Consider the following 27,841-nt stretch of genomic DNA (forward strand, 5'->3'; position numbering starts at 1 on the left):
ATCTCACTCCCAGTCCCCCGTATACTCTCCCACTTTGCCAACCAAATATGTTAGTTTGTATATTAAATCAGAATAACGATGTGCCTTCCAGTGAATTCAACCTGAGCTAAAGTAAGATAACTCGAGTCCGATAGCTTTTATAGGTTTGGTGCGACTGGAAAAGTCGGACACAACTCCAAGGCTGACAAGCATGTTCCGCAGCCGGCCTTCCCACATGAGTGATACGTTCTGAATAAAGGTCTTCAACGTCCAGGAAGAGTGGTCAAACGCAGGGAGGCATACCTGGCTGGTAGATGCTCTAGCCTTCACAACACCAATAACGTCGTTGGTGGTATTCGTCGGGTCGGATACCAACGAAGGAATTGGTTCCGTTCCTTCGTCCACCTCAGTTGATGGCGCGCGCCGCAGCCACCACTCTGCACCCATAGTCCACTCGCTCTCATAACTATACATGTTGAAATCAAATCGTGATGCCAGCGATAAATCGCGGGATACGCGCGCAGCGTACGCTCCGGACATGTGTCCGAACATGGGGTTGAAGAGCGCTGTTATTGTCGTTGGGGGTTGGTACGCGTTCCACCGCGGTGGGGCGGTAGCGACTTTTGCGAGAGGGGACGAGGAAGGAGGGGATACTTGGAAGGACGGAGGTGTGGCATCCGGGAGAGTGGAGAATCTGATGCCCGTAGAAACTAAATATCAGGTGAACATATGTCGAGCATCAAGGTGCATCTAAGGGTAGACCGACCTCCTCCACTACGTTCTTTGGCACTGAAGTAGAATTCTGCGCCCATAGAAAGGCGCCCCTTAAGCCCGCCTTCTATAGCATCCTCTTCGTCAATCCGCTTGACACTTGTCTTGGACGGACCGGCACCATTTCCACTGGGTTCTTCAGGAGAATCCGAAGCAATGCGCCCGAAGTTATGAAGCACACGAACCCCCCACATCCCGTCCTCGGCACTCCAAGAGTATTCAGTGCACCATTTGCCTACATCATGCTGGAGGTTGAACATGATGTTGCTTGGGTCTGCATTCTTGCGGTTTGCGGAAGACGGTGACGTCGGGTGCTCTGATATTGCCGCTACGAGGGCTTGTAGCGTAGGCGTTAGACGTGTCGAATATAGAGCATCTAGCCGACCGGCTGGAAGGTAAAATCTACCGTAAAGCAGATAATCTAGCAAAGCATGTCAGGATGGTGATATGTGTATATTGTACAAGATGCTTACCACGTGTGTCGACCCGTTCTCCCGCTAACCATTCCTCTTCCTTTGCTTCTGGTACTCGCGGCTGGTCGTAGACCATGAAGCGGTCGATCATGTTCTTGAACCGCACATCTCTGGAGGACTTGACATCAAGGTCACAAGAGGTAAATATGTAGCCAACTGAGCCGCTCAGCGACGGCATAGCCGTCATAGAGTAAGTCGTCTTGAACAGCGCATTTGGTGATTTCGAGACATTCAGGTGTAGGCCCTTCGGCACAGTGAAGTCCAGAATAGCTGTAATTGGAATCGTTCAGAAATGCGAGGCAGTGCCAGTTGAGAAGACCCACCGCTGGATGACCTTGTGATATTTGCGTAGAGGTTGTCCTCATTCCAGCCCGTCGCCTTGTAGTAGCTCCTGAGGACATATGAGGCGAACGGGTGCATGTCAGTGGTGGGATTACTATTTTTAGACATTCACACAAATCACTATTTGGCTATGTTTATCTCGGCCATCCTCTTGGGCGTAGCGTTGAAGTCCTGCTTGTTCTGTCTCTGTCATGTCCCACCATTTGTTCATTGTATCACCGTCAGATTCGCCATTGTATTCCCTAGCGCACTACTCGACAAAGCCAACGAACTCCGTGGCTTCGCCGTTGTCCGCGAACCTACCGAGTTGGTCGACTAGCGCCTTTGCAGGGACACTGACTGCTTTGTCTGGGGCCTCGAGTGTAACTCACCACACGTCTGGAGGGGGTGTTCGTATGGGTGGGGGACAGGACCGCCACGTTATTCAGATGATCGCGAACGCGAGCCTGGACGTGATTGAAGATGTGATGAGGAAAGAGAACGTGATGTGAGAATGCCATATTCTGGGCGCCCTTCCTCCGCTGATTGAGTTTCAGGTATCTCAAGTCTGTGGACAAGTTCAACGAATGGACTGTATCGGCATTTGTGACTCCTGGCAGTGAGTCTGTCCAGCTCGCCGAATTGTGCCAGCTTGCTGATGATCGCAGACATGAAGTTTCTGCTCCTGCACGAAGGCAAGAACGACGACGGAATCAAATCATTTTTCATTGATGTTTGGGAGCTATATACGAAGGTTCGTGATGGGTGTGGCAATAGGCTGTGCTGACCCCCATGTCAGACGATGCTGAATCCGTTTCACACCGCCCATACGAGTATTCGGAGCCCAGTGTTTGATTCGAGGGTGCGGGCGAGTGCAAAGAAGTATCTGTAGTTGTTGTAGTGCTATTGTCTGTGACAGCACGTGCCACTGTGGGAGTGACCGGGGTCAGTCACAATTGTCCTTGATAATCCCACCTGCTCTCGTCTGACCTCCCTTGCTCTTGACTCTCATCTTTTCTCTTCTCCTCCTCGTCCCCTCCTCTCTCTTCTTGTCTGTTGGCTAGCTTTTTTCTCTCCTCTCCCGAATCCTTATCTATATATCGAAAATCCAAATCTTCGCCTTAATTTCTTCAATTCCAGCTGCCAACACCGCCCAAAGACTCCAGAGACGATTCCTCGCATACCGCTCACCAACAAAGAACAGAGTCGGAGAGAAAAGAACTCAAGCGAGAGTCGCCGCCAAAGTCCCTACAGTGCCGGTAAGATAACATTCGACTGCTCCCCAGATCTCAGTGGCTGACATGGCCACGACATTAGCATAGTCCCTGTGGATTTTTCTTCATTTTCTTGTTCAATAGCCACCACATCCCCTTATCCCTCTCTATTGTCCTTTTAAACATTTAAACAGTCGCCTACCACCCATCGTCGTCTTGATCCAACTTCACTCCAATGTCGACAGCCCAAGCTCCAAACTCCCGCGCTTCCCTCCTTGCGGGTCTTCGTACTGGTGGCGTTCGTTCCACCTCGGCATCGCTTCCCCAGACTGCCGGACCTACTGCCACCTCGTTCAATGTCAACCCACGATACGTGTCTCAGCGCCACCAGGCCGTTTTTCCAGAGGAAGAAGAGTACGCAGACCCACATGATTATCAACAGAATATATATGCGAACTATCACGGAAGCGGACTCGTGCGCAATGTGCCTATCACAGCTGCAGTCGATGGCCCAGGGAACCGATTTGCCACCCAGCAGAATGGTTCCATGAGTTTCAACCAAATGCCGATGGCTCCTTCTGTCAACCCCAATGCGATGTCTCAGCCTGCCTATATGCACCAACAAACCTTGCAAATGCAGATGATGCAGTTGGAAATGATGAGGATTCAAGTGCGTTCTCATGGTATTGCTCAGTGTACCGATGCTCAACGGGTTTCTTATGTAGGCGGTGCAGGCACAACAGTATCAAGCGCAGGCCGAGCTCATTGCACAAGCCCAGCGAGCGCAACAAGTCCAGAACAGGCGGATCAGCATGGGCTTCAACCCTCCTGCCTCTGCTGGCCCGCTCAGCAACGGATTTGATTTACGCTCCGCCACATTGAGCGCTCAACTGCGCCGCGGTAATCAAGCGGAGCAAGTCAAATCGCAACTTGGCCAGGAATTGCAAAGTGGCGACGAACAAGTGCCAATGACTGCGGCCCTCGGAGGCAGATTCGGTAGCCGAACCGCCAGCCTTGGTGGAAATGGTGTTCCGTCTCGCTTCAACTCATTGGTGAACGAGTCAGACGACGAAGGCGTCCCACCGTCGACTCCCAACTCCACTACCGTTATCAGCGGTGGCACTTCACTAGGCAAATCGACTATCTCGCTGGCCTCCGATAATGTTCCATCGAAATCGGATTCTGCTGTTTCGTGGCGTCGTGCTGGAAACAACTCTGTACTTAGCGGTGCCAATCGTTCGGTTACCTCCCCCACAGTCCAGGTAACCCCTCCCCCTGGCGAATCTCTTCGCATCTCCCCTCCCCCTGGTATCTCCCCGAGCGCATCTATCGGAGGAAGCTCTCCCATCAAATCCCGGCCTCAACCTTTGCGGTTCAGCATGCTCCGAACCGAACCCATCGCGGTCGCGGTCGGTGACGCGGGCTCGGACGTTAATGATGGCGAGCAAGACATTGACGATGCGTCATCCACCGGTTCATCAGCCAAATCGGGCGTCTCTGATTCATCTCCTACCACTTCACATTCGTCTTCCTCCAGTGACTCTCCTTTGTCGCCACGTGAAGAAGCAACCAAGAAACTCTATGAAGGTCTCGGCATAGGCCGACCTGCTCCTTCTCCCATCCCCGTTCCCCAAGTTATGGTGAGCCACAGGATGGCAAGCCAGCCAGTCAGACAGCCCCGTGGGCCGCCTTCTGGCCTGGATGAACTTGGGCCAAAGAACTTTGCAACGAGGTTGAGGAGACAGGCCATCGGTGGCTTGGGCATGCTCATGGGCGCTCGCGAACGAAGAGAAATAGTCGAAGCCTTTTGAGCCCGAGCAGCAGCGTCAATGTCGCGCTCAGGGCTCGAAGAAATAAGATCCGTGGCTTACGAGGTGATTCATATTGTATGAATATCTTATTTATTCGGCTCCCCTTCATTTGTGTTCTCCCCGAGAAACTTCTTTCCGTTTCAAATTGGCAACACTCTTTTTCTCTTGGAATGCTTGCTGTTTGGTGGCATCGTCGAATGGACTTGTACAGGTGATTTATACGAGGTGCTCATCGCCAGTTGCTGATCCTTCACCCCTTCATTACCATGGTTCTTGTAACCCACTCATTATCCTGATATCCTTGTAGTTGGTGTTTCTGCCGCTCGTAGCTGCAGCCGTGCTTCACTCTGGCGAGCAATTGTCGAATAACTGGTCTCCAGTAGCCTATGTTCATGTGTAGTTTGATTGATACGACCAGATTAAATCGAATCGAGGTAGTAACAACCTCGACCTTTGGTGTCACTCATTTATTGTATTAGTTGTTGTTTTCATGTTTTCGCTGCAGAATTGAGACGAAGTTTCACAAGATTGTACAAACACCAGGTGCGAGGACTTAAGTACATGGAGGCTATTTACATCTCTGCCCTACAATCGCTGTGCCGTGTTCCTGCATCAACATCAATCAGCAGGTGTCGCGACCAACAACTATCTGTCGTGATATTTACCTGCCATTCCTCTCGACTGATCCACAGTTGGTGGAAGGTACCCAGACTCGCCAGGATACTACCGCCTAGCCAACCGCCATATCGGCGTTCAGTCGGATTACCAGGAGCGTGTATTTTGACCTGCGCGATTGTTGTTAGCCGCGATTGCGTCGTTGGACAGGTGAACAGGTGCCTTATCAACAGGCAACAGAGAAACATACGTGTGAGAAAGAACGAGATAGCTCGGAAGCGAGGCGTTCACTGAAGCCATTGAGTAAGCTGCCTCCGCCCGTCAGGACAACGTTGCCCATGAGGACTTGACGGAGTTCTGGGTCACAGGTACGGAATGCTTCTAGAATCAGGCTGGGGATGGTTTTCGGGGCTGTTGCATTTGATTGCTTGATATGGATGTTCAATGAATAAATTGAAAGGAAAGCGAGGTATGGATAGACGTACGACGAAATGTGGTTTTTGGAAGAAGTATTGTTCGCACACAGCAAAGCGGTCATGGCCAAAGTAATTATTGTATCCTGTGGGGAACTCGTATTGTCGAGGTGGACGAGAAGCCGCGACTCTTGAAAGGGCTCAGTAAGCCGAAAGTGACAATAATATGGTAAGGGACCTACTGGTCGTTCCATCCTTGTTCAAGGACGCCACCCACACTCTGTATCCACTCATCGACCTCTCTTGCTTCATACCAGGCTTTCCAGCTTTGGGTCACACCAGCCAAGCGATCCTCTCTGAGAGTGAACCGTGGTGGGGCGCCTGGGTCAACAGGCTAGAGTTGTCGTGGTTTAGACAACACCGTAGAGTCGCTGGTACCACTTACCAGTCTATTTGCAATGAGTTGATGAGGGTATAGGTCGATGGCATGTCGGGTCTGAGTTGGGTTGGAGAGGAAATGGTGGGCATGCGAGTGTACTAGTCTTGGTATGGAGGAGGTGGCAAGACCTACGGAGTAGGGAAATACGTTACAGATGCTGGGTACATGTTAACGGGACGAGCATTACCTTTACGTAGAACGAAACCATCAACAACAGGGGTGACGCTAGCCATACTTTGCCCGATATCAATGACGAGGGCTGAGCCCTTTCCAGCCGCGAATCTAATCGAAGTCATACAGGAGGAAGCAATTTGCAAGTCGAGCGTACGCACGCGTTGAGAACTCCCGTGTTGGCAATATAGAACGCAGGTGCTTTCATTTCTTCGAACATGATCTCGGCCATCCGCTCTCTGTTTGCCGGGGTATTCCAAGGTGGTTCGGTGACCAGTATTGGGTGCTCCGAAGCGTTAACGCGCATCACATCTCCAAGAGCGTGTTCTACTAGTGAACGCGCAGAATCAAAGTCGTGTACTGGAAGAGTATTTAGTTTCGCCAATGAGCTCGTTATCAAGGGGACTCACTTAATCCATCTTGCAACGGATTCCCAATTTCCATGCCTGCTCTCCAAGTAGAAGGCCCATTTTGACCGATGAAAATCTGGGAGTAGGCAGATTTGGGCTCCCCAGAGTTCCCATTCTCCATGGAAACATCGCCTCCTGGAGGGTTGTTGAAGTAGCCGTATGACGATGGGATTACTGCTTTGGGGGTGTCATCCCCAGCATAACCGGCGCGTACAGACGACGAGCCAATATCGACCACCAGGGCAGAAACCTCATCTGGACATTCAAGATCAATGTAAGTCACATCGGAGAAGGTGAAGCAACTCACCGCCACCATAGTTGACCATTTCGACAGTAAGGGTATTCCCAAGTTCTTGAACGCGACTTGAGCGCCTGCGAGGGTGGTAGTTGTGGCTTGCTTGGAGCTAGGGCTATTGGCTTCACCCCACGTGCTTCTCTCGATCATGGTCGAAACTTTTGCTCAAGAAATTCAGAGCTCCTGTCCTGAGTATGGTCGCGGTTACTACGTCGAAGGACACTCGGAAGCGCAAGCAGGCACCTCAAGAAGAGGTCACGAACGAACGAAATGGACTCAACGGCGCCTCAAATCTTGAAATGCACAGCGACGACGAGGATGGGGAAGAAATTGGTTCGGACGACGGAGAGGTCGAGGACTTCCCTGAAATAGACGTTGCGAGCGACAGCGAGGAAGACGAAGAAAGCGAGGAGGACGAAGAAGAGGCGGACGAAAGCGGGGAAGGCGACTCTGACGACTCTGATCTACACATATTTCCCAAACCAAAAACCATCGTTTCTGACATTACTGGTCGTCCGAAGCGCGTATATCCAGAGATCGAGCCGGATTATGATTCGGATTCGTCAACAGAAGATGTGAGCTTTGGTTTTCTTGCGTAGATCACTTCTTTATAACAGCAGACAGACACCAAATCGCGTGGGGGATGTGCCTATGCACTGGTACGACGATCTACCTCATATTGGCTACGACATAAATGGAAAACAAGTCCTTCGGCCTGCTCGCGGTGATGAACTAGACAAGTTCTTGAAAACCGTTGATGATCCTGATGCCTGGTGAGTATATACATTGTCTACACTACCTCAATTAACGTCTAATTCGTTGAAGGACGTCTGCATTCGATAAAAACATGCAAGGTGATAAAGCACTCTCCCCGCAGGAGCTTGATATTATCCGCCGGTTGTATGAAGGCGAAAACCCTGACGCACAGTACGATCCATACGAGCCAACGATAGAGTGGTTCACTGGCAAGGGAAAGGAAGAAGTCATGCCACTCTCTGCTGCTCCAGAACCCAAACGCCGTTGGATCGGTAGCAAGTGGGAGAAAAAGAAGGTGAGCATATTGTTTCGTTGTCCACCTATCCTTCCTGACCTCAGCCTTAGATTATGAAAATCGTCCGAGCCATCCGCCAAGGACGCATAATCCCCAACAAACCAAAAACGAAGGAATCAAAATTCCAATTCTATTCAATATGGTCGGAACCCCCTTCATCTCATCCTCCACCTCTACCCGCTCCGAAACCCTCATTACCCACCAACTCTGAGTCCTACAACCCTCCCGAAGAATATCTCCCAACCGATGCTGAGCGAGCTGAGTGGCAAGCCACTGATCCAGAAGACAGGGAAAGGAATTACCTCCCGCAGAAGTATTCTTCCCTCCGTCTGGTTCCTGGATACGACCAATTCATCAAAGAACGGTTCAATCGACAGCTCGACCTGTATCTCGCCCCTCGAATACAACGCACCAAAATTAATATCGACCCGAATACATTGATCCCCAAACTCCCAAGTCCAAGTAGCTTGAAGCCGTTCCCAACATACAAATCTTTGACATTTACTCACGCCCGTGGACGCGTACGGGCTTTAAGCATCAGTCCTGATGGTGCTTGGGCGCTCAGTGGCGACGAAGATGGAGTCGTCAGTCTATGGGAAGTCAACGTCGGCAAGGAAATCAAGCGATGGAAATTCGAGAGTAAGATAGGATCCCTTGACTGGTGCCCTCGATCAGACGTCACTTACTTCGTAGTTGGTGTGTGAGTGACTCGTTCTCACGGGTTCAGTAACGACTTTATCTAACGGAATCATCTAGCGATGATACACTTCACTTCATCATCCCGCCTAATTTGCCATCTGCCATCTTCTCTGCCACTCAATCGAGTTTAGCACCAGCTACCCTTCCGCCGCCATCCGCCATCCCTTCTCCCGTGAAATGGGTGTCAAACTCATCCTCGGACCTCAGTATACTAAAGGTCGAGCTTCCCCCTTCCTCCGGTACGCCGACGCAGATAACCTGGCATCGCCGGGGCGACTATATGTCCACCGTTTGTAAGTTAGCCTTTTCCTTTATGTACTCCATTTTAATGTGGAATAGCGAGTGGTGGTGGTGTTTGGATACATCAGATTTCACGTCGGCATTCCCAAGCCCCTTTCAAGAAGGTCCGAGGGTCTGTGCAGCTTGTGTTATTCCACCCCACGAAACCTCATTTCTTTGTTGCTGTGAGTTCTCCCCACGTCACACTGCAATGATTCTCACATCTATATATAAATTAGACACAGCAATATGTTCGGATATACAATCTCTCCGAACAAAAGCTCTTGAAAACATTGATGCCCGGTATACGATGGATATCATCAATGGATGTGCATCCATCTGGGGACCATCTAATCGTTGGTGGATATGATCGCAAGCTCTGTTGGTTTGATCTCGAGCTCAGCGATAAACCATACAAAGTCATGCGGTAGGTTGATTTACTTGATGGTATCAACTTAGGTACTTATACATGTCATGTCAGGTATCATGTCAAAGCTATACGCTCTCTCCATTTCCATCCGACGTATCCTCTCTTTGCGTCATCCTCCGATGATGGGGCTATCCAAATCTTCCATGCCCGAGTTTACAATGATTTGATGACAGATCCCTTGATTGTACCACTGAAGATACTTCGAGGCCATACTGTCAAAGACGGTCTGGGTGTACTGCAAGTCAGGTGGTGTAATCGCCAACCTTGGTTAATCAGTAGTGGTGCGGATGGTGCTGTAAACGTATGGTGCAGCTAAATGTAGTAGGTACATTCGCGAAATCTGCGCTCTTGTTGTTGGCATGTTCGTAATGAGTGATACCATCATAAATTTATCTTCCTTTGACCTAGGTCTATCATATCCATCATCGGCGTGTCTTCTGTGAGTTCCATTAGTGTATAATGAAGTTCTGTCCTGAAGCTATTCACCACCGCACGAGACCAAGAAGTCGGCGAAAATTGTGCAGATGTCTCGGGTCATCTCCGCGTATACTCAAGGTGCCGTGGCACCCGTACATATCTCCATTGATGTTGATTGTACGCGAGTAGCTCATCCGTCTTTCTATAGCGAAGATGACAAGGTTATACTGTTCAACGTTCCTGCAGGAGGTTTGCGACGAGGCTTAAATCAAAATCATAGTTAACTTCTCCGCGGTAGTAATAGGCAGACTCAAGCTTGTTGCCAACCAGTGAAAGAGGCAAGATGTTCAGGAACTTTGAAGACCGTGTGTAAAGCTATCTGTCATCAATTCGCATCAACCGGAGACTTACATTTTTATCACTGTCAATCTAGGACATGGTTTAGGGACACAGTACACTGGCAGTATAGAGCTGAACGAGCATCGCAACGATTAATGAATTTTTTGTTTTCATTATGGTGGCGGACAACATCGCCTCGCTGGAATAGGGTCGACGGAGGAAGGCAGAAAATGACCCCCAAAAGGCAATCGTTACTACAGAACGCCCAAGGCGCCCACAGGAAAAAAGAAGCGAAGTGGCATCGAAGCTCTATGTACGATCAATTACCTACACGTGCCCTGGCGCGCTCAGAGTTTCTTTAAAACCTCTCCGTGTCCTGCGCTATGCTGTTACCTTCCGGGTATCCTTCAACTCCCTTTGCCCTCCCCCTCAACCACGCGCGCCCGTAACTGTGAGTCATCGTCCTGCTTTCTAGCTGCAGTATCTAATTCATGTGCTGTAGATGGTCAATTGGTCGGATCCAGCGGAAATAGCCAAGGACGCGGCCGTCTTTCAGGACGTCATATACGCCCTGTTTGGTGTCTGCGTCTGGGAGCTGTTCATGACTTGCGACTTCGAGTGGTCTTTGATAACTGGCCAACGCAAGTTCAGATGGCCGCTGGTCAGTATTCGATCGATTCAGCGCCCACCATCTACTATACTGATTCGTTACCCCAGAGTCAGTCCGGACATAAATTTGCCCCTCAGATCGACGCTGACATGGCTGTACAGTTTTCTTTTTCCTAAGTCGATATTGTATCATCCTGGCGTTCATCGGATTGTAGGTTACCCTTCTCATACTCATTGGGTAGTAGCTGACGAAGCCCTAGAATAATATCGTTCACTGTGACAACCAAGGTAAACGGATCAATAATTCACTCGATAGCAGAATGGACGCTCAACACCTTCACTATTGTGCGCAGATTAATTGTGCGGTGAGTAATATTATTATCATTCTTCAAGGACGTTCAAGCTTATTCCCACCATCAGGCTCTGTATACTTTCAACTCAGTAAATCAATTCACTCCTTAAGCGGCTTGATTACTTTCGTCTGACCCTCCCTTTAGTGGACCGGGAACATGTCTATCCTATGCGCGTCGACTTCTCTCATGCTCAGGACGTAAGTCGTTGTATTGCTGTAAGAAATTCATCTCATCACGCCGTGTATAGCATTGCTCTCTGGGAACGTAGCAAGAAGGTCATCGTGCCTCTAGCCATCCTGTGCTTAGGACACTGGGCGTTCTTATATCGTGGCATGTTCCTCGTTTCAGCGTCTTGGGACCCCACCGCCAATGCCTGCATCGTGGACGCGACTAACCCCTCGCTGTTAACCATCACATTCTTTTACAGTCAGTTCCAATCTCATCACTTGCTCCTTCCCACCCCGTTAATGCTATTCCCCTCACAGCAATGGGCTTTGACTTGATTATTCTACTCTTCACTATGTTTGCCCTAATGGGCAAGCACTCTGCCCGAACGGATTTATGGAAACTCCTTTTTACGGATGGCCTCGTGTATTTTGTAGTCACCTTTACGACAAATTCCCTACCCGCCGTGAGTCCTCGCCCGCGCTATTTGGTATTCGTACTCTACGGAGAATTGACTACTCGCTTCTTTGATTAGATCTTGAATGTGTTGAACCTCAACAGTAAGTCAGCGCTGCTCCTAACATTTTTCCGTTGGTCCTGACAGTTTCTCTTTGTAGCAATGATGAACGTGTGAGTTGGGGCTAAGCCTTGTATTTCTTCCTTTGAACCGAGTCCTTATGCTACTTCTCCATTCGTTCTAGGATAGCCACGGTGCGTATTTTTGGTTGTCGACGATGATCTTGACGCTCATTGTTTAATTGTTTTTAGGTCCCTGCAGCTGCTGTATCGTACGTTGCGCCACCCTCAATCAAGTGGCGTTTGAAATATCTAACTTCAAATAGTTCAATTGCTGCCTGCCGAGCAGTAATTCGTTTGCAGGAATTCGCTTCTGCAGAAGTTTACGTTCACTCGACATCCCAAATGTCTGGTGGTAATAATGTTGTCATCGCCGCCCGTCGCAGCATGGCCGCCGCAAAGGCTAAGCACGGCGTGGCTCGCCCAGAAATCCGTGTGACGACCGAGCACATCACTATGGAAGAATTTTCATCGTGCGTCTTCTATTTCCACTGATACCGGACCTGTTAATGATACTGATGGAATTCGTTCAAGTAGACCAACAGAAGTTGCTTCTCCATACAGCAAGACTGAGCGCCGCACGAGCTCTTCCTCCGACGATCTCGAGTCGGTGGGTATGCCATACGTCCAATTTGCTAAGCCTGTCAGGAATGAGGAAAAAGATATCTCGGACTATGTATAGATGATAGACACTCCCTATATAGAGGCAAGAATATCTCAGGTAATTTGATATACCAGCAGAAGAATTTAATACACTCGCTTGATACACCGATGAATATACGAAGGGGTATAAATTGTATGTACTTTTGGGCCTCGCATGAAGCAGGGTGGTTTTGAGGGGTTGGATATGTACAGCCTAAATGTACAACTAGAGTCAGAAAGGGTAACGAGCAAGCATGGTACGGTCTGACTCATTACCTATCTCCGTCGCTGGGATCGACCAGCCTTTCTAGTTGCGACTGGGACACCTTGTCGGTTCGTCCCGTGGCGCTTGGGTCTGGGTTCCATGCCTTTCGATTTCCTCCATTCTTCTCTGCGTGAACCACGAGGACCGTGTGTAGAGATGCGTGTCGGCGCATCGCCTACGATATCCATTGGGGCTGGTGTGCAGACGCATTAAGCACAGGAACCTGCCCCCACGAGCCGCCCATACCTGTATTCTCCTCGACAGTACCCTGAGCCTTATCTTCTTCGGCTGGTAAGGAAGGGACAAGTTAATAATGCTTGCCCACCGAGGGGAAGATTGCGGTGGAACATAGCCCGACAAGAGATCAAAGGCCCCTATGAAGAGCGGGTCTGCTTTGGTGGCTCATCGAATCAAGCACATGTCCGCAGTCCATCGACTCGGAACATCTCCTGACGCTCGGGGGTGATAGTATCTGCATCCATGATTCCGAAGGCTGCAAACATATACCAACCTCGCATCTCGTCTTCATCATCGGCGTCTTTTTCTTCTTCTACCAATGGTTTCGGCGCTGCAGCGACAGCAAGGAGTTTGGCATTCATGCGATTGAGTCGTGCGGCTTCTGTGGCAGCGTAGACACCTTCTTCTCTCTTCTTGTGTCGGTAAGAGCGTTTGACTTTTGATCTCGTCGATTTGGCCATTCTGAATGGATTGGGGTTCGTTTGCTGGTGAGTGGTGAGTTGTTGTTGGTGGTACTGGATGAAGCTGAGCGCTGAGGTGATACAGGTCCAGCAGCACAGACTGCAGGCAATTTTCGCAGGATTCGGAGTTTCAATCTATCAGCATTGCTGTGGCGCAAGTAAATGACTTGGCCGATGGGCACAGAAACACTCTTTTAGTTCGAGCAATCCTCTTACTCCTTGTTGTCTGGCCGTGCGAGTGACTCAGAATCTGTGACGAACGTCCTACCCCGGCCCAACTTATGTGGGGTAGTCTGAGAAGTATTTCTAGCGTAGATGCTCAAAAGAAAGTCTTTGAGAACTTTCAGGAGAAATGTCGGTTGTAAGTAGTAATATAAAATATTAGTGATGATATCGTACTGGTTGAACGTTGAACATGCAGATACAATTCTTAGTATGTTATTATTGGCCCGATTGAAATTTGGCACGGCTTGCAGCAAATAATTCTTCTTGCATAGCGAGGAGCTCCTCTTCCGTCTTGCCTGATTGTTCGAATTTCGAAACCTTCTTCTCGCGGTCCTGGGATAGGGATGTCAGTAACCTCGGAGTGTGTGCGAGAGTTCACAGCGATCTGTACCTTCTGCTGTTGCTTGTGATCTTTCAGAACATCTTCTACTTCTGCCGTGAATTTGTCGAACCCTAACCGCTATCAAGACACGAGTCAGAAGGCTAGAGCGACGGGTATTTGTCCACTAGGTACCTTGAGAGCAGATATAATGTGTTCTGGTGCTATTGTCTTCTTTGATTCCTGTTCGCATATTTCGTTCGCCTCCGAGGATATCAAATGTATGAACTCTACGAAGTACCAAGGAAAGCGCCGATTAGATTCGTCTCTGAACGCGTAGTGAGATAGCAGCGTTCACCTACACAACATTCAATGACCAGATCGCGCGTTTCTTTCGCGCATGTCACATCGTCGGGCAATAGCTCTAGCGTGGTGTCGTCGTCAAGCTCGGATCCAGTGGCGTCCCAAGGATGAATTGCCTCACCTGCTATCATCTTCGTCACCGTCGCTTTCGGCAGTGAGAGGTCGTCGTCGCCAGGAGGAGCGCCAGAGTGGCCTTCTCTGTCCGACATGGTTGTATGAGTTGAAGCAGTGAGAGAAAGAATCCGAGCACGTGCGGACTTCCAAAATATATCACTCCTTCGTACCACCATGTCTGGAGTGCGTTGTTCCCATTGAGCTAATTCCAAGACAAATCGTTCTCAGTGTTGCATTTCCACAGGTCAACCCCGTCAACCCCAAGCCATTCCTCCAAGAACTTACTGGAAAACCAGTCTACGTCCGACTAAAATGGGGGCTGGAGTACAAGGGCTTTTTGGTTAGCACAGATGGCTATATGAATCTACAAGTACGCGACCTATGTCTGCGTAGTCCTTGCACGTCTCTGATCTGACCGCTAGCTTGCCAACACGGAGGAGTTCCAGGATGGTAAATCAAACGGTGCGTTGGGCGAAGTGTTCATTCGGTATGTTATTCGTGTCACGCCGTTTTTGGAGGTTGAGCTCGCTCACGTCATCTACAGGTGTAACAATGTTCTCTATATTATAAGTCACCTTCTATACTTTCACTAACCTGCGGGCTGATATATCTCATTCTTTACAGGGAGGCGCCACCAGAGGCGAGCTAGATGTCTGATCGCTGTGGATCGCCGCGTCGTTACTTGCCCAGTACATTTGATCAGCTTCATGTGCCCATCTATGTACTGCTACAAAATTGAAGCTCTCGTCTCGAATCACGACATGGAGCAATATGGACACTGATATTGAACCGATCGCGATTGAACAGTTCCATTTAGGCGCTCGCAAACTCAGCCTCATAACCTCGTTACATTCGAGAACTAGTCTCACAAACAAAACCCCAATTGATGTGGTAAATAAGGTTACACGCCAGCTAGTTACTCACGCGATCTTGATAGTGCGACATACGAGCTCTCAAATTCTCCAACCGAAGTTGAGGTAACTCGCCGTTCCAGAGGTATTCTTGTACATCCCCCTTCTTAGAAGTGATTGCGGGAAGCCCGCCCTGTTCGATCGTGAAAGAGGCTGACACAGTGGCGTACAAGGAGGCTATTCGTGCCGAGCTGGTGAGTATTTTTACTCCGCAAAGCTCAAGCGCACTCACCTTCGTATATGTCAGATGTGAAGTAAAGTCCTGCGGCCAGGCCACCCAGAAAGCTGTTACCAGCACCTGGGAATTTACTCGTCAGTCATGTTTACAAAGGGTGCTAGAGTATGGCGCACCAGTCACATCTACGATCTTCTCACTGTCTTCAGTGCTCCAATAGGCCTCGATCCATCTCCCTCCATGGGCCCGAGTTAAAGCGAAACACCCTAATGGCCCGCTTCGTATTATCACAACGCCCTGGCCAGACTTGCCCACTCCGAAGGACAGAAACTCCGCTGCCGCACGTTCTATGGATACTTTAGTAGGTGGCAAAGCGTAACCTAATAACGACAGTGCTTCTTCGGCGTTGGGACTGCGGCTGCTTTTAGCGGCTGGCAGAGCGTGGAAGCGGGGTGCGTCCTCTTACCTCAAAACATACACGAACGGCAATACCTCGCGTAAAGCGGGCAGTTCCGCCGGAATGCATCTATCCTTGAAAGCGAGTTAGTCTGGTTGGGGAAAGTAATAGTGGGAGGCGGACGGGTATCGGCTCGTATATCATCAGAGGTTTCCAGTCTTCGACCTGATGGACCTCAGAAATTATGGCGGCCGCTCGCGTTGGCGAGCATATGAAATGTAGAGTGCGTGGGCAGGCTGCCAATGTACTCTGAATATCGTTGGGAGTGATCCGAATTCGTGGGGTCAAGTATTCGAAACTAGTCATGCACGTTTCATACCAACTTAAGCTGAACTCGGGGAAAGAGATCGTACCTGCGGTGTTCTCCGCGATAGGAATTGAGGGCCCTGGTCGTTCCATGGTCTTGATCACGGAATATCCACATCTCTGGCCCGTATCCGTCTAACTTTTCTTGGATTGAAGAAGGGAAATCCGTTCCTCGGTCGACCACCATACCAATCTGATTGGAAGGCAACCTAGCAATATTCACGCATTCTCATCCTCTGCGTGTGGCGCAAGTGCTTCGAAATACACACCAAATCCTGGCCCCCACAGCCGCATAGGTCCCCCCTCCTCCGATCTACCCACTAGGAGTTACTGATAGAGAAACACCAGGCAGAACTCGTCGGGAATGGCACTAACCTCCGGCGCGACAACTCTTCCCGTGGGTGTTCCGTTTTCATCCGCGAATGAGAACTCGTCGATGATGAACAGCCCAAGGGTTACGAAATGGGGGGGCTTGGACTTGGACATGCAGGTAGCGGTGAGGTCTGTCACCGCACCGAGTCTGTTATCTGACCTTCCTCTTTGGGCGTTCGTACTTGATAATTCGACCTCCGGCAGATGCCGATGGCGCGCTCCCGTTTACTTCCACAATCATCATGCAAGTCTGGGCGATTATCTACGACCCGCCCGAGTTTCATGAAGAAGTGCGCGCCGTTTGTTCCCACTAGCCATATATCGTAATGGGCACCCCATCAGTTGTACCAATCGGCCCTCCGTCTCGTTGACCCGGACAGCATCGAGCGCATTAATCGATTTTGGAAACGTGAAGACGCATGTCGTGAGCTCCGTTCGTACTCCCCAAGTGACAGGAATAATGACCCTGGGTACAGGAACCCTCATTGGTAGACTGCTTGTGCGCATGTTGCTGGTTGACAAAGGCATTCCACACAACGTGGTCACTCTCGGATTTACATCGGCCAAGAAACCGTATATTGTCCGTTACGTCGTTTAACGAAATGCATGCGAAGCTTATAGCTTTAAAGTTAGAACCTAAGGCTGACCCACCGATCGCATTCAACATCACACACGACAATGGATTAATAGCCATGGCATTTGGGCCGGGTCTCCAGTTACCACCCGCTTACGGCATTGGCGTCGATGTCATGAAGCTCAGTATACCCCGGCGGAACTCATTTAAATCGTTCGTTGAAGGTGTAAGCGACGCAGTAGGTCTTCAAGACTTGGTGCTGTCGTCCTACTGACGGGCCCCAGCTGACAGCCAAGGAGTACGGTTCGCTAATCGGTGGGATCCCACAAGATGAAGGCCTGCGACGATTCTTTTGGATATGGACCATGAAAGAAGCCTATACAAAGGCACTAGGATCAGGGCTGGGCTTCGATTTCAAACGCGTTGAATACACCGTCCCGGAGGAGAAACTGACCGTCGATGGTGAAGAGCCCAGAGGTTGGCAATTCTTCAAGTTCAATGTTCTCGATAAAGAGGACATTTATCAAGGCGTGGTGGCCCAATACACTGGAAGCGACGAACTATACACGATAACGCAACTTGATCCAACATCGCTGGTACAACATCAAGGGGCTACATTCGCTAAGATGGCGATCGAGAAACTAGGAGATGCGTAGTGTAGATGCAGGTGTATTCTGATAATCGAGATTTGTACATGCGTCTAAGGATACAACATGTCTGTTCGGGCCGGCTACCACTCTGTGATCAACCCCTCCGCTTCTTCAATATTCATTCCTCCAACCGGCTGAAGAAGAAATTCGCTGTAGTACACACACTCCCGCGGATTAACTGGACCACCTTCCTTGCAGAAATCGAAGGAGAGGCAGTTGCCACAGGGTGCTTGTGACCATCCAAGGGCCATTTTTTCCTGTTTAATCGCCCGATAGATATTGGCCCCGCCTACGAAATCGTCGAATGCGTTGAAATCTGCTGGAGATGAGGAACGATCGCGAGACTTGGATGCCTTGCGCTTTTTAGATTTTGCGGAATCAAATTCAGATTCAGATTCACTATCAGAGTCGGATGTCTCTGAAGAGTCGGTCTCGCTGCCGGACGACTCGTGCTTTTTGGACTTCTTTTTGGACTTCTTCCTCCGTTGCTTAGCGTCATCACTGCTCTCGCTCTCGGAAGCGGATTCCGTCTTTACTTTAGTTTTCTTCTTTTTCTTAGAGTGAGAGGGTTCGGACTCGTCGCCGCTGTCGTCTTCACGATGCCGTTTCTTGGATTTCGACCGTTTGGATTTCGATCTATCGTCGTCCTTGGAGCCCCTTTTCTTCCGCTTTGATTTGTTAGAACGAGAATCGCTATCTGAGTCCGACGCGTGGGCATTTTTGCGTTTCTTTTTAGACGGCCGTTCATCTGAAGATGCATCGTCGTTTATCACATTCGAGTCCCACAAAGTGGCGCCAAATGCAGGAAGCTTAAACGGTTGAGGCCGCGATCAACTCCACCAAAGAAATGAAATGTCACACCTTTTCAATCTCTCCATCCAATACAAGGACGTTCAGCAGCATTTCAATGTGCTCTACGGACAAATCCGTCTCCGTGATTCGGCTCTGCTTCAGGAAGGTTCGTACGTTTTGGGCCGTGGGATACTCCGGTGCTTTGCTGATGGAGTACAATACTGGCTGCTGAGACTGCGAAGAACTTCGACGTTTAGGGAAACTCTGGTGAAGAGGCATCAGCGTGGAGCTGATGGGGGTAGGTGGATATCGGATATAAACACCTTTTCCTGTATGAACCGCAGGCTGGCGCTCATGAGAAGTTTGATGAACTCCGTGTCAAACTCGTTATCTGTATACCAAGGACCTCCTGTGAGAGCGATGGACGGCTCCAACCCTTCCAGCATGTAGATTTTGCGTGTCGGATGCTATCGATTGATTGAATATTAGTTACCTCATTGATCTCCGTGGAGAGTGGACATGCGCACCTGAACGGAAGGGACCCGTTTGATCATGGCCTTCTGTGTCAGCGTCTTCAAGCATCGGTCAATGACCGTTTGATGCAGGTTTGTCTTCGCCTTCAGCTGCTTCGTCCATATCCCTGGCCATAGTAGCCGGCGTGAACGACATGCGGAAACTATGAAAACGTGCATGCCGGACCTTCGTTCTTGGAACCTTGGATATGACTGTATACAAGGACTTCCTCCGCAGTCAGATCCTTCGTCCTGCGATACGGGTAAGGAAATACAGTAATAAGCATCCGGCGGGGGTGACTGTCTAGTCACTCACGCATTCAATTCATTCTTTGACAGGGCTCTGAAGCTAAGTCCGCTGGAACTTTGCAGTGCCTTGATGAAGCCTCGAGCCAGTAGGGCGTTTAGAGCCTTCTGCCTGGCTTTGGCATCGGGCACAAGTGCTTCTACTTGCTTGATCGTTAATTCCTGGTAACCGTTGATATATTAGCGGAGCTTGGTCAAAACAGCGATAAGGACTGCGCACCTGCTTTGGCGCAGCCAGGGCCGCCTGGTGGATCGTCCCCTCCGCTTCACTGGGACCTCGTCTACTCATCGTGTATGAAAGCTAGGAAGGTGTTCCTCGTGACTCGTGATGTCCTGGTATTTGTTCTTGTTATCCAGTGAGATTAGCGCCCATTTCGTCGCGTCGCGTCAAGGTTGTGCTCTGCCACACGACCACACGACCACACGGTCACCGTGTTTGATCCCTCGAAGGTTTGAAATTCTTGATGTGAACCGTGGAGTTGATGCTCACGCGTGCGAGTCGGGCTATAGAAGCAAGGGCTGCCTCTCCATCGTACCATCACTACTGCTGCGTTCTGCAATCGCCGCAGACACCGACTGCACTTGGCTCAGCTGACTGGGGCCACGAAAGCTGCGTACCATTCGCTTGGTGCGGTTCAATGTTGGCCGGAAAGCAGCTAGGAACGACTACTCCACTCAGCCCTTCATAGACTGACTCCGACCTCTTCGACTTCCATACTTCTTGATTGGCATCCATTGGGCATCCATTAAAATCAAGCCAATCATAGACATCCGGACATTGTAGCAGCGCTTCTCTCCTGGGATAGCAAGCTCTGCTTCCTGCCTGCTTCCTACAGTCACCGACACGGGCGGTGTGACCAAGTGATACTGAATCACTGATCATCTGACCCCGCATCAGGCGATATGGATATAGAACATACCGGGATGAGCTGTTCAACACTCGATTCTCCTGCGTATGTGTGCCTAGAGAACCCAGACGGCGTGCCAACTGTGTGTACTCAGCCCTTCAATCAGCGGGAGACCCGTGTTCATGATGATATACTTCCGGTGTCTATGCGCCTCATACTCCTGCGTGTGTTCACGGTGCGAATCCCCGAAGCAGCGCAAGGTAAATGACGGTTGACACCGCAGCAGTCAATACTCAGTGGTTGCTATATCTGACCAATACCGCCACGGTCTCAAGACAGGATAGCGTTCCCCATGCAGGAGTGTGGGGTAAGCCTGTATTATTGTTGGTACAGTTTGACGTGGCGTCGGACGCATTTCATCTTGCCCTGCTCTCGATGGTGACAAGCTATGACCGAAGAATGAGCATAGCAGGGCCTGGAACACGTTTATCACGATGGATATAAAAACCTGCCGAGTATGGTGTAGACACACACACGGGCGGGGTAACCTTAAGTTCCACTGCTTCACCTTCACCAAACATAGATTGCCCTGCTTCACCCGGTCCTAAATCGGAGGAGACATTCAACACAAACAAAAGTCTATATCCTGCGCTGTGGGTATGGAGCACGATTATTGCATACTAGGGCTATTACTGGACAGCTAATTAATAACTAAGATGAAAGCGATGGATAGATATATAAGTGATATAACTAGGGTAGGTACCACGCAGCATATGCCATAAGGGTGATCTATGTGGGATGATGGAAGTCTAGGGACGCGACTGCGTAGGGAACAATTATGCGAATGCGAAATGATTTAGGATAATTTTAGTAGGCAAAGAACTCATCAAAGTAGAGGTCATCGTCTATGACCACGTCTGCTTCGCTCGGTGAGTCAGCTGTCAAGGGCTGTGATTGCCAAACCCGTTTATCCCCTTCCTGGGGGGTAGTGTATGATCCCCAATGCATTCCTGACAGTTCGAAGGTGACGAGAGCCGGTAGTGTATTGAGTGCATTCGCGACGCTTTCATAGAAGGCCTGGATAGAGGCGATCAGAATAGGACTAGAACAGCGATTGGAAAGAAAAAAATTTACAGCATCAGGCGCCTCGGTGAACGTATATGTTGTCATTAGACGGAGATACACGATCCGCGGAAGGTGGAGGGTCAGGGATTGGAGGAAGGGGACTGGCTGCGCGCTGGTAGAGGCACAAAGCATGACGATATCCGCAGTTGCGGCCTTGAGACTCTGCACCGTCTCCGTGGTGAGGTCTCCCGAGGTAATGTGAATGCTCTGCACTGGGCGACCAGGCACGACGGCCCTTGCGACATGGGAAGGCCCGGTGAACTCACTGAGGGCAGTTAGGATGGAGGGGGAAAGGGGGGCTATCGTTTCAGTGTGTGACGATACAGGGTCGGGGTCCAACTCTAGTTCTGTGAGAGCAGGGATGCGTTCAAGGAAGTTGGTGACATGGGAGTCAAAGGGAAATGTTGATGAGAAGCGGGTCAGGCGGGAGAACTTGGTATTGGGTGTATGTGAGAGAACCCAGCTCGCGGCTGGATCTATGCACATTTCGAGGTCGATGAGCTCTGTCATCAGAGACAAAGCTGTTGCGAGGTCGCGATAGAAGGCATTGAGGAGGCCTGCGCCGTGGGGGACGTTGACGGAGAGGGTCCTGACGAGGCGCGCGAGCTGTGGATTGCGCGCAAGGACGGCGATGACGGGGAGGTTGTGGGCGGCGGGGGATACGGCCAAGTGGCGGTAGAGGCGGCGTTGCGCGACGGGGAGAAAGACGGCCGATGTGGCGGCGAGGGCGAGCTGGTCGTTCTTGGGGAGGAAGGCGCAGACGCGGTCTCTGAGCTCGGCGGGGATTGCAGCGAAGAGCATTGTGGGCGTTGGCTGGGTGAAAGATGTGATTCATGTTGAGAATTGCAGCTGGAGTTTTTAAGGGAGAGGACAGCCACAGGGGCTATCATCGATTGTACAGGGTCCTTATGTAAGCGAACACCTCTTGCTCTGGTCCTCCATGATCCATGTCGCACCTCGCTTCCTCACCGTTTTCTCTTCATTTCATCGATTCCGTGGGGGGCTTCCCAAATGCCACAAGCTTGGCGGCCATGCGAGCAAAAGGTCGTATTCTCAGCAGTCACAAGACCCTCGCTCCCAAATCAAGCCGCATTCGGGTCAGTGACTGGACGCGTCGCGAATCCACCGTGTCGCTAAATCAATCTCCAGCCCCGTTTCAGGCAAGAACCCATACTTGCGGGCAGCTCTCGGCCGCAGACAATGGTTCACGAGTCATTCTCGGGGGCTGGCTGCTTCCTGAGCGGTAATCCTCTTCCGTCTCACAGTCCCACGCGGAATTACTCAACTTTGGCTCTTTCAAGAAAGGGAAAACTCGTGTCTTTCTTTCCGCTGAAGGATTCTCATGGCACAACTCAGCTAATTGTCGACCGTTCAAATCAGGCTAGCCTCCTACATGGTCTTTCTAATGTCCCTACAGAGTCCGTGGTGCTCATCGAGGGTACTGTCGTCCTGAGACCCCAATCCGCCCGCCGGCATGTAAGTGGTGCCTTATTTGCGGAGGTAAATAGCTGCTTGGCTAGCTATATTGATATCACTTTAAAAGGGCGGTACAGGTGATATTGATGTCCAGGTGGACAACTATACGCTTTTAAATCCAGCAGATCCTGCTATCCCCTTCCTATCTTCAAATGTGCACAACTTGGTATGCTTAGCGGTATGCTCTTTCTCAAGCTTTCTGATCGGTGCATCTGTCACAGCCAAACGATGAGTTAAGGTCCCGCTATCGATATTTAGATCTCCGGCGTGACCCCGTATCCCAAAATTTGAGGAAGCGAAGTCAAGTAGCACATATTATCCGCAACCTTCTTCACGAGCAAGGTACCTTTCCGTCAGTCCACCTCCCAACTTAACATTTTACCCTATTGTAGACTTTCTCGAAGTCGAAACTCCCGTTTTGCTCAGATCATCGCCCGAGGGTGCTCGAGAATTCCTCGTTCCTACTCGATCGCTGTCGGGGAGCAATATCGGCAATCTCAGCGATGTACCCCTTTTTTACGCTCTTCAACAATCCCCTCAGCAACCGAAGCAGTTGCTTATGTGTTCGGGGGGTGTTGACAGATACTATCAATTAGCGAGGTGTTTTCGAGATGAAGATGGTCGCAAGGACAGGCAGCCAGAATTCACGCAGGTCGATATGGAAATGGCCTTCGTGTCCTGGGGCACTGAACACAACGTAGAGTCCTTGTCTACATCTGCTTGGAGGATAGGTGGTCAACAAATCCGCGATGTCGTCGAATCCCTGATCCGACGTGTATGGTCTACCGTGGAAGGCGTATCCCTGCCAGAGCGGTTTAAAGTCATGACATACCATGATGCTATGACACGTGTGCGTGTTCTCCGTTTCCCTAGAAATCGCCCTCGTCATTTCTCCGACTATTACTCAACGGTGCCTTACAGTATGGATCCGACAAGCCAGACACTCGCTACGGCCTGGAGGTGAATAATTCTCGAATTTTCCGTGAATCTAAGCGCATGCATGAATCAGACGTAGATCGCCAACCTTACGCCCTCTTTGCCACCTCCCCTAAGCGATCCTCTCGCGAAGGAAGACGAAGTCCTGGAGTGCATTCTAGTTCCCAAGGGATCGAAATTCATTCAGGCATCTAACCAATGTGAAGCATCGCCTCAAACTGTTTGTAAACCCTTTTCCCGCCGTTTGACGTCTTGTTACTCATTCGCCCACCATTGTCAGGAGCGCGTTACAATCACCGATGAAAATATTACATCTTGGGCATTCAATAATAGCCTTATACCCCCAACGCCCCCGGAAATTATGCAATCTTCCTATACCGATATTAATGGGGTCTTGAATGCAAAGCCAGGCGATGACGTATGGCTTTCTCGCCGCTCGCGTCGACCTCAGGTAACGGACACCTAGCGCCATCTGTCTTCCATTTTACTGAGACGAACGGCCAAACGCAGGGTGGGTCCACAGCCTTAGGAAGGTTACGCACACAATTATTCCAAGTGGCTCAAGCTTCTGGTCCGTCAATCGCAGCGATCATGAGGGCTTCCATTGATTCACCGTTTTGTCCATTAGGAGCATACAAACCCACCACGAAACCCCATTTCTTGTGGATCACTGAGTTCCCCTTGTTCACGCGCGGGGATCAGGACAAGGAGTTTCTAGCTCATGGTCGATGGAGCAGTACGCATCACCCGTTTACCGCACCAATGTGGCAGGACATCGAGGCGATGTACAACGGTGACTTGGCAGCGGTAAGACGCCTTTATCTCGCCTCCGACATCGCTCAATGGCGAAATTGATGCCGGGTTGTCTGATTTCTTAGGTTCGCGGACAGCACTATGATCTGGTTCTAGACGGTGTAGAGATCGGCGGCGGCTCGGTTAGGATACACGATGCTGCCATGCAAGAATATATTTTCTCTGAAGTGCTTCAGGTTAGCAACAATTCGTCTTTCCTTGACGTGAAACATACAATTGATCGATCTATCTATTAGTTGACTGAGCCGGAGAAAGCACCATTTAATCACCTGTTGCACGCCCTCAAATGTGGCGCACCACCTCATGGGGGCATTGCTCTGGGTGAGTTTGTCCTGTCTGTCACCCTCGAATATTCCATTGAGCGATCTTTCAACTATTTCTGCCGCATTCTTTTCTTCTCCACGACTCTCAGGCTTCGATCGCCTCATGGCTATTCTCTGCCAGGCCCAGTCTATTCGTGAAGTGATCGCGTTTCCTAAGACGAGTGTCGGAACCGACTTGCTGTTCAAAAGTCCCGCTTCAGTCAACGAAGAGGTGCTATACCAGTACGGGCTACAGCCACGATCAACTACAAGGTGAAATATAGTATAGACATAATGTACGTGGAGATGGGAAAAGTAACGTATCAGATATTACATTACGATCATAATAATCTCGAAGTCCCATATAAGACCAATGTTAACGTGTCCCAGGCTAAGAGGGCAAAGGGGTATGGGCCACATGGTCAGGTGGCTTGGAGGGTAAGAGCTGTTCCTCTGATAACGGCGGAGGAGATTCAGTACTAAACATAGCAGAGTGCCGTGGTGTCAATTCCCCATCATTATCGCTATTGACAGTAGCATATGGGGATTGCCCATACGTGAAATTGGTCCAGCTGGTCTCAGGTTCCTGACCCACAGTGCCATTAATGGTTGGGGTGGAAGATGATCGAGAATGCGTGTGTTCTTCAATATCTCTGGATTCATGGGGGCGTGGCTGACTTTCATCTATAACCGATAGCATTGATCGCAACTTGGAGTCGCTCTTGCGCGAGAAATGCCCAAAGACAGGTGGCACGGATTGTCTGCGCTGGGAATACGGTGGAGAGGCCGATCGGGGAGGGGTGTTTCTGGGTGAGATCGATTTAGGTGGGGAGACATCAGACCATTCTGAGGACGAGGGGCTTGGGGATTCGATGGATGGGAACGAGACGGCGTTGGTGTTGCTCCATGCAGGAGGGGTGGTCGAGACTGGCAGTCCCCTAAAGGCCTCTGGTTCTGGTGTTTGGGACATCGGGCTGGGGGATGCCGAGGGTTGGTTTGATAGAATGGAAAGTGGAGGTAAGATGCTGAAGATTTGATCCTCCGCTTGCGGCGGGCCATACGAATCAAATGGGTCGGGCACTACATTGAGCATCGGCTCAATAATGGGGTCAGAACTGAATGTAAACGATCAGCGCTCGCACAATCGCACGTGGATGGGAATGATAAGTACGCTTTAGCTGTGAATCTATCGAAGACGTCCATAGTCGACCGCACGACCAAGCAGACCTGTCATTGATTGTAAATTGGGCGTATAGGGGTGCACAGCAGAGCGATAATAATACCTTGCTTTGCACGACGTCCCACACTTCCTCCTCGTGGTCCATGATATCTTGGTAGTGGGCCTTCTTCAGGTCATCGAGATCGTCGACCTGCCGTTGCAGTATAGCAAGTGCCTCACGGAAGCTTTGAAGATCTACACAAAGGTTCATGATAGCGTGACCCGTACGGCACATGGACTCACTTCGTTCTTTACGGTTCATATTCTTCATTTCCGTCTCCCGGATGACTCGACTCTTCTCTCGAAGCGCGCTCTCGTACGAAGCAGAGCGCTCCTAAAGAAGACCATTAACACTAGAAGCCCGACGAGAATGGATCAGCTACTCACATTGACTATTGTTCGATAGTTATCTAGGTGTTGCTGCATAGGTTTCTCAAACTTTTTGTCCAGATTTTCGGCCTACAGTAAGGCCGGATGAGCACTGCAGCATTGAGCGTGATTGACATAAACTTACAAGTACATGCCATTGATTTCCTATTAAATGATGAAGACCTGACGCCGCCTGCATTCGGGTGCCAGCTTCGTATGAGGGGCCCTTGAGACTAGAAATATATGAGTGAGCACAGATTCCCCGACGTCATACCGACCGCCTTACCCAGAACATACGGACATCGCGTCTGCAAACGCTGCGGTAGCGCGAGACATGGCCACCAACGCAGCCCGGTAATTCGCGCATGTATCCACAAGCTACGGAGGTACCGAGTCAGTTATCGCGCTGACTCCACCGCAATGTAAGTGATTGCACTATTGCTTAGATACGTACATCCTGGTATGCCTGCAAACTCGCTTTCAAGTTCGCTCGTGTGATAATCTTCTCTGGGCCGTCATTCCCAAAGTTCATGGCCGAGACATGTGTGGTATCAGAGAATGTCGGCGAAGGCGGGCCTGGCGAAGTGGTGGTGCTGCGACGCCGACCAGTGAGGGAGCGTAGGGACGGTAGGCGGGGTCTCCCGGGTGCCATCAATAATGTTTCGCCTGTGCGATGCAGTCGTCGTCGTGGTCGTCGTCGTCGAGATAGGCGAGAAATTCAGTTCAGACATCATTGCCGCGATGGCCGCTTTGGGAAATTTATCTCACGCCATTGCTAAAGAGTACGTTCAAGTTCATGAATCGCACTCAGGCCAGTGCTTCTGAACGAATATGGATCTGCAAAGCGCACAGACAACACGCTCATTTCAAAGCATTAAGGTCAACGTGATTTATTATTTTCCCAACATCTACGAACTCAAGTAGTTGCAGACTTTGCCCAGACTTTGGCAGAACCCCGCCGGGGTGTAACATTGAATCAGAATCTCCCAGCCAGATGCTCTACCGTATTTGATAGGCGCAGAAGGTTTTGCAGCAGCCATCACTCCCGAGCGTTTGTGCACATGAAATCTCGTCCCACCAGCCCACACATGTTTGATGTCCCCAGCACAAGCTTACATTGTCTCGTTGTCCGTGGCAGCATCTCTGTGTCGTTGAGAACAGCATCTAGCTTCAAGTAGCTTGTTGAATTCATATAAAAGCTAAAATACGCCTCTCGCAGCCTCATGCAGTATCCAAACGACC

At 50.2% G+C, this 27,841-nt stretch overlaps 15 protein-coding genes across 15 annotated transcripts; 7 read left to right on the forward strand and 8 right to left on the reverse strand.

The window, feature by feature from the left end:
* Positions 1-96: 96 nt before the first annotated feature.
* Positions 97-1,643, reverse strand: MDM10 (Mitochondrial distribution and morphology protein 10; the record flags this gene model as incomplete). The annotated part of the gene is made up of 5 exons (XM_036774792.1): positions 97-228; positions 283-689; positions 746-1,171; positions 1,224-1,493; positions 1,547-1,643. The coding sequence occupies 5 exons, from the start codon at positions 1,641-1,643 to the stop codon at positions 97-99; spliced, it is 1,332 nt and encodes a 443-aa protein (XP_036633294.1).
* A 113-nt stretch (positions 1,644-1,756) lies between these two features.
* On the forward strand, positions 1,757-2,436 carry PC9H_005218 (uncharacterized protein; the record flags this gene model as incomplete). The annotated part of the gene is made up of 4 exons (XM_036774793.1): positions 1,757-2,052; positions 2,102-2,163; positions 2,213-2,298; positions 2,344-2,436. The coding sequence occupies 4 exons, from the start codon at positions 1,757-1,759 to the stop codon at positions 2,434-2,436; spliced, it is 537 nt and encodes a 178-aa protein (XP_036633295.1).
* Positions 2,437-2,993: 557 nt separating this feature from the next.
* Positions 2,994-4,569, forward strand: PC9H_005219 (uncharacterized protein; the record flags this gene model as incomplete). The annotated part of the gene is made up of 2 exons (XM_036774794.1): positions 2,994-3,428; positions 3,484-4,569. The coding sequence occupies 2 exons, from the start codon at positions 2,994-2,996 to the stop codon at positions 4,567-4,569; spliced, it is 1,521 nt and encodes a 506-aa protein (XP_036633296.1).
* Positions 4,570-4,819: 250 nt separating this feature from the next.
* On the reverse strand, positions 4,820-6,943 carry ARP4 (NuA4 histone acetyltransferase subunit; the record flags this gene model as incomplete). The annotated part of the gene is made up of 11 exons (XM_036774795.1): positions 4,820-4,953; positions 5,146-5,176; positions 5,235-5,354; positions 5,435-5,611; positions 5,670-5,787; positions 5,840-5,991; positions 6,043-6,164; positions 6,224-6,318; positions 6,369-6,567; positions 6,618-6,872; positions 6,925-6,943. The coding sequence occupies 11 exons, from the start codon at positions 6,941-6,943 to the stop codon at positions 4,820-4,822; spliced, it is 1,422 nt and encodes a 473-aa protein (XP_036633297.1).
* A 163-nt stretch (positions 6,944-7,106) lies between these two features.
* On the forward strand, positions 7,107-9,687 carry ERB1 (Ribosome biogenesis protein erb1; the record flags this gene model as incomplete). The annotated part of the gene is made up of 8 exons (XM_036774796.1): positions 7,107-7,487; positions 7,537-7,685; positions 7,738-7,963; positions 8,014-8,663; positions 8,720-8,955; positions 9,002-9,126; positions 9,181-9,368; positions 9,423-9,687. The coding sequence occupies 8 exons, from the start codon at positions 7,107-7,109 to the stop codon at positions 9,685-9,687; spliced, it is 2,220 nt and encodes a 739-aa protein (XP_036633298.1).
* Positions 9,688-10,778: 1,091 nt separating this feature from the next.
* On the forward strand, positions 10,779-12,512 carry PC9H_005222 (uncharacterized protein; the record flags this gene model as incomplete). Its single annotated transcript, XM_036774797.1, has 14 exons — positions 10,779-10,845; positions 10,899-10,947; positions 10,997-11,024; positions 11,090-11,101; positions 11,157-11,177; positions 11,234-11,286; positions 11,337-11,515; positions 11,575-11,720; positions 11,790-11,814; positions 11,872-11,884; positions 11,956-11,965; positions 12,023-12,042; positions 12,097-12,303; positions 12,368-12,512. 14 exons carry the CDS (start codon positions 10,779-10,781, stop codon positions 12,510-12,512), a joined length of 975 nt encoding a protein of 324 aa, XP_036633299.1.
* A 236-nt stretch (positions 12,513-12,748) lies between these two features.
* On the reverse strand, positions 12,749-13,435 carry PC9H_005223 (uncharacterized protein; the record flags this gene model as incomplete). The annotated part of the gene is made up of 3 exons (XM_036774798.1): positions 12,749-12,930; positions 12,984-13,025; positions 13,156-13,435. The coding sequence occupies 3 exons, from the start codon at positions 13,433-13,435 to the stop codon at positions 12,749-12,751; spliced, it is 504 nt and encodes a 167-aa protein (XP_036633300.1).
* Positions 13,436-13,876: 441 nt separating this feature from the next.
* NCB2 (negative cofactor 2 transcription regulator complex subunit ncb2) lies at positions 13,877-14,551 on the reverse strand (the record flags this gene model as incomplete). The annotated part of the gene is made up of 5 exons (XM_036774799.1): positions 13,877-13,993; positions 14,052-14,120; positions 14,175-14,269; positions 14,338-14,403; positions 14,464-14,551. 5 exons carry the CDS (start codon positions 14,549-14,551, stop codon positions 13,877-13,879), a joined length of 435 nt encoding a protein of 144 aa, XP_036633301.1.
* A 79-nt stretch (positions 14,552-14,630) lies between these two features.
* PC9H_005225 (uncharacterized protein) lies at positions 14,631-15,049 on the forward strand (the record flags this gene model as incomplete). Its single annotated transcript, XM_036774800.1, has 4 exons — positions 14,631-14,639; positions 14,701-14,826; positions 14,879-14,943; positions 15,001-15,049. The coding sequence occupies 4 exons, from the start codon at positions 14,631-14,633 to the stop codon at positions 15,047-15,049; spliced, it is 249 nt and encodes an 82-aa protein (XP_036633302.1).
* Positions 15,050-15,368: 319 nt separating this feature from the next.
* PC9H_005226 (uncharacterized protein) lies at positions 15,369-16,791 on the reverse strand (the record flags this gene model as incomplete). Its single annotated transcript, XM_036774801.1, has 8 exons — positions 15,369-15,544; positions 15,600-15,665; positions 15,719-15,954; positions 16,009-16,073; positions 16,123-16,297; positions 16,353-16,514; positions 16,575-16,618; positions 16,681-16,791. 8 exons carry the CDS (start codon positions 16,789-16,791, stop codon positions 15,369-15,371), a joined length of 1,035 nt encoding a protein of 344 aa, XP_036633303.1.
* Positions 16,792-16,919: 128 nt separating this feature from the next.
* Positions 16,920-17,907, forward strand: LYS7 (copper chaperone of lysine biosynthesis protein; the record flags this gene model as incomplete). The annotated part of the gene is made up of 5 exons (XM_036774802.1): positions 16,920-16,967; positions 17,020-17,101; positions 17,154-17,257; positions 17,307-17,489; positions 17,536-17,907. 5 exons carry the CDS (start codon positions 16,920-16,922, stop codon positions 17,905-17,907), a joined length of 789 nt encoding a protein of 262 aa, XP_036633304.1.
* A 74-nt stretch (positions 17,908-17,981) lies between these two features.
* Positions 17,982-19,800, reverse strand: RPC34 (34-kDa subunit of RNA polymerase III (C); the record flags this gene model as incomplete). The annotated part of the gene is made up of 7 exons (XM_036774803.1): positions 17,982-18,710; positions 18,763-18,957; positions 19,017-19,160; positions 19,221-19,333; positions 19,393-19,457; positions 19,522-19,673; positions 19,732-19,800. 7 exons carry the CDS (start codon positions 19,798-19,800, stop codon positions 17,982-17,984), a joined length of 1,467 nt encoding a protein of 488 aa, XP_036633305.1.
* Positions 19,801-21,226: 1,426 nt separating this feature from the next.
* PC9H_005229 (uncharacterized protein) lies at positions 21,227-22,285 on the reverse strand (the record flags this gene model as incomplete). Its single annotated transcript, XM_036774804.1, has 1 exon — positions 21,227-22,285. One exon carries the CDS (start codon positions 22,283-22,285, stop codon positions 21,227-21,229), a length of 1,059 nt encoding a protein of 352 aa, XP_036633306.1.
* Positions 22,286-22,431: 146 nt separating this feature from the next.
* On the forward strand, positions 22,432-25,288 carry PC9H_005230 (uncharacterized protein; the record flags this gene model as incomplete). Its single annotated transcript, XM_036774805.1, has 13 exons — positions 22,432-22,727; positions 22,786-22,960; positions 23,028-23,126; positions 23,182-23,302; positions 23,353-23,810; positions 23,882-23,920; positions 23,976-24,116; positions 24,177-24,347; positions 24,407-24,467; positions 24,525-24,703; positions 24,775-24,885; positions 24,946-25,030; positions 25,122-25,288. 13 exons carry the CDS (start codon positions 22,432-22,434, stop codon positions 25,286-25,288), a joined length of 2,103 nt encoding a protein of 700 aa, XP_036633307.1.
* A 114-nt stretch (positions 25,289-25,402) lies between these two features.
* PC9H_005231 (uncharacterized protein) lies at positions 25,403-27,251 on the reverse strand (the record flags this gene model as incomplete). The annotated part of the gene is made up of 8 exons (XM_036774806.1): positions 25,403-26,126; positions 26,183-26,238; positions 26,295-26,425; positions 26,474-26,564; positions 26,618-26,689; positions 26,745-26,832; positions 26,886-26,977; positions 27,054-27,251. The coding sequence occupies 8 exons, from the start codon at positions 27,249-27,251 to the stop codon at positions 25,403-25,405; spliced, it is 1,452 nt and encodes a 483-aa protein (XP_036633308.1).
* Between the last annotated feature and the right edge of the window lie 590 nt (positions 27,252-27,841).

This window comes from Pleurotus ostreatus, assembly GCF_014466165.1.
Source record: "Pleurotus ostreatus strain PC9 chromosome Unknown scaffold_3, whole genome shotgun sequence".
Classification (NCBI taxonomy): Eukaryota; Fungi; Basidiomycota; class Agaricomycetes; order Agaricales; family Pleurotaceae; genus Pleurotus; species Pleurotus ostreatus.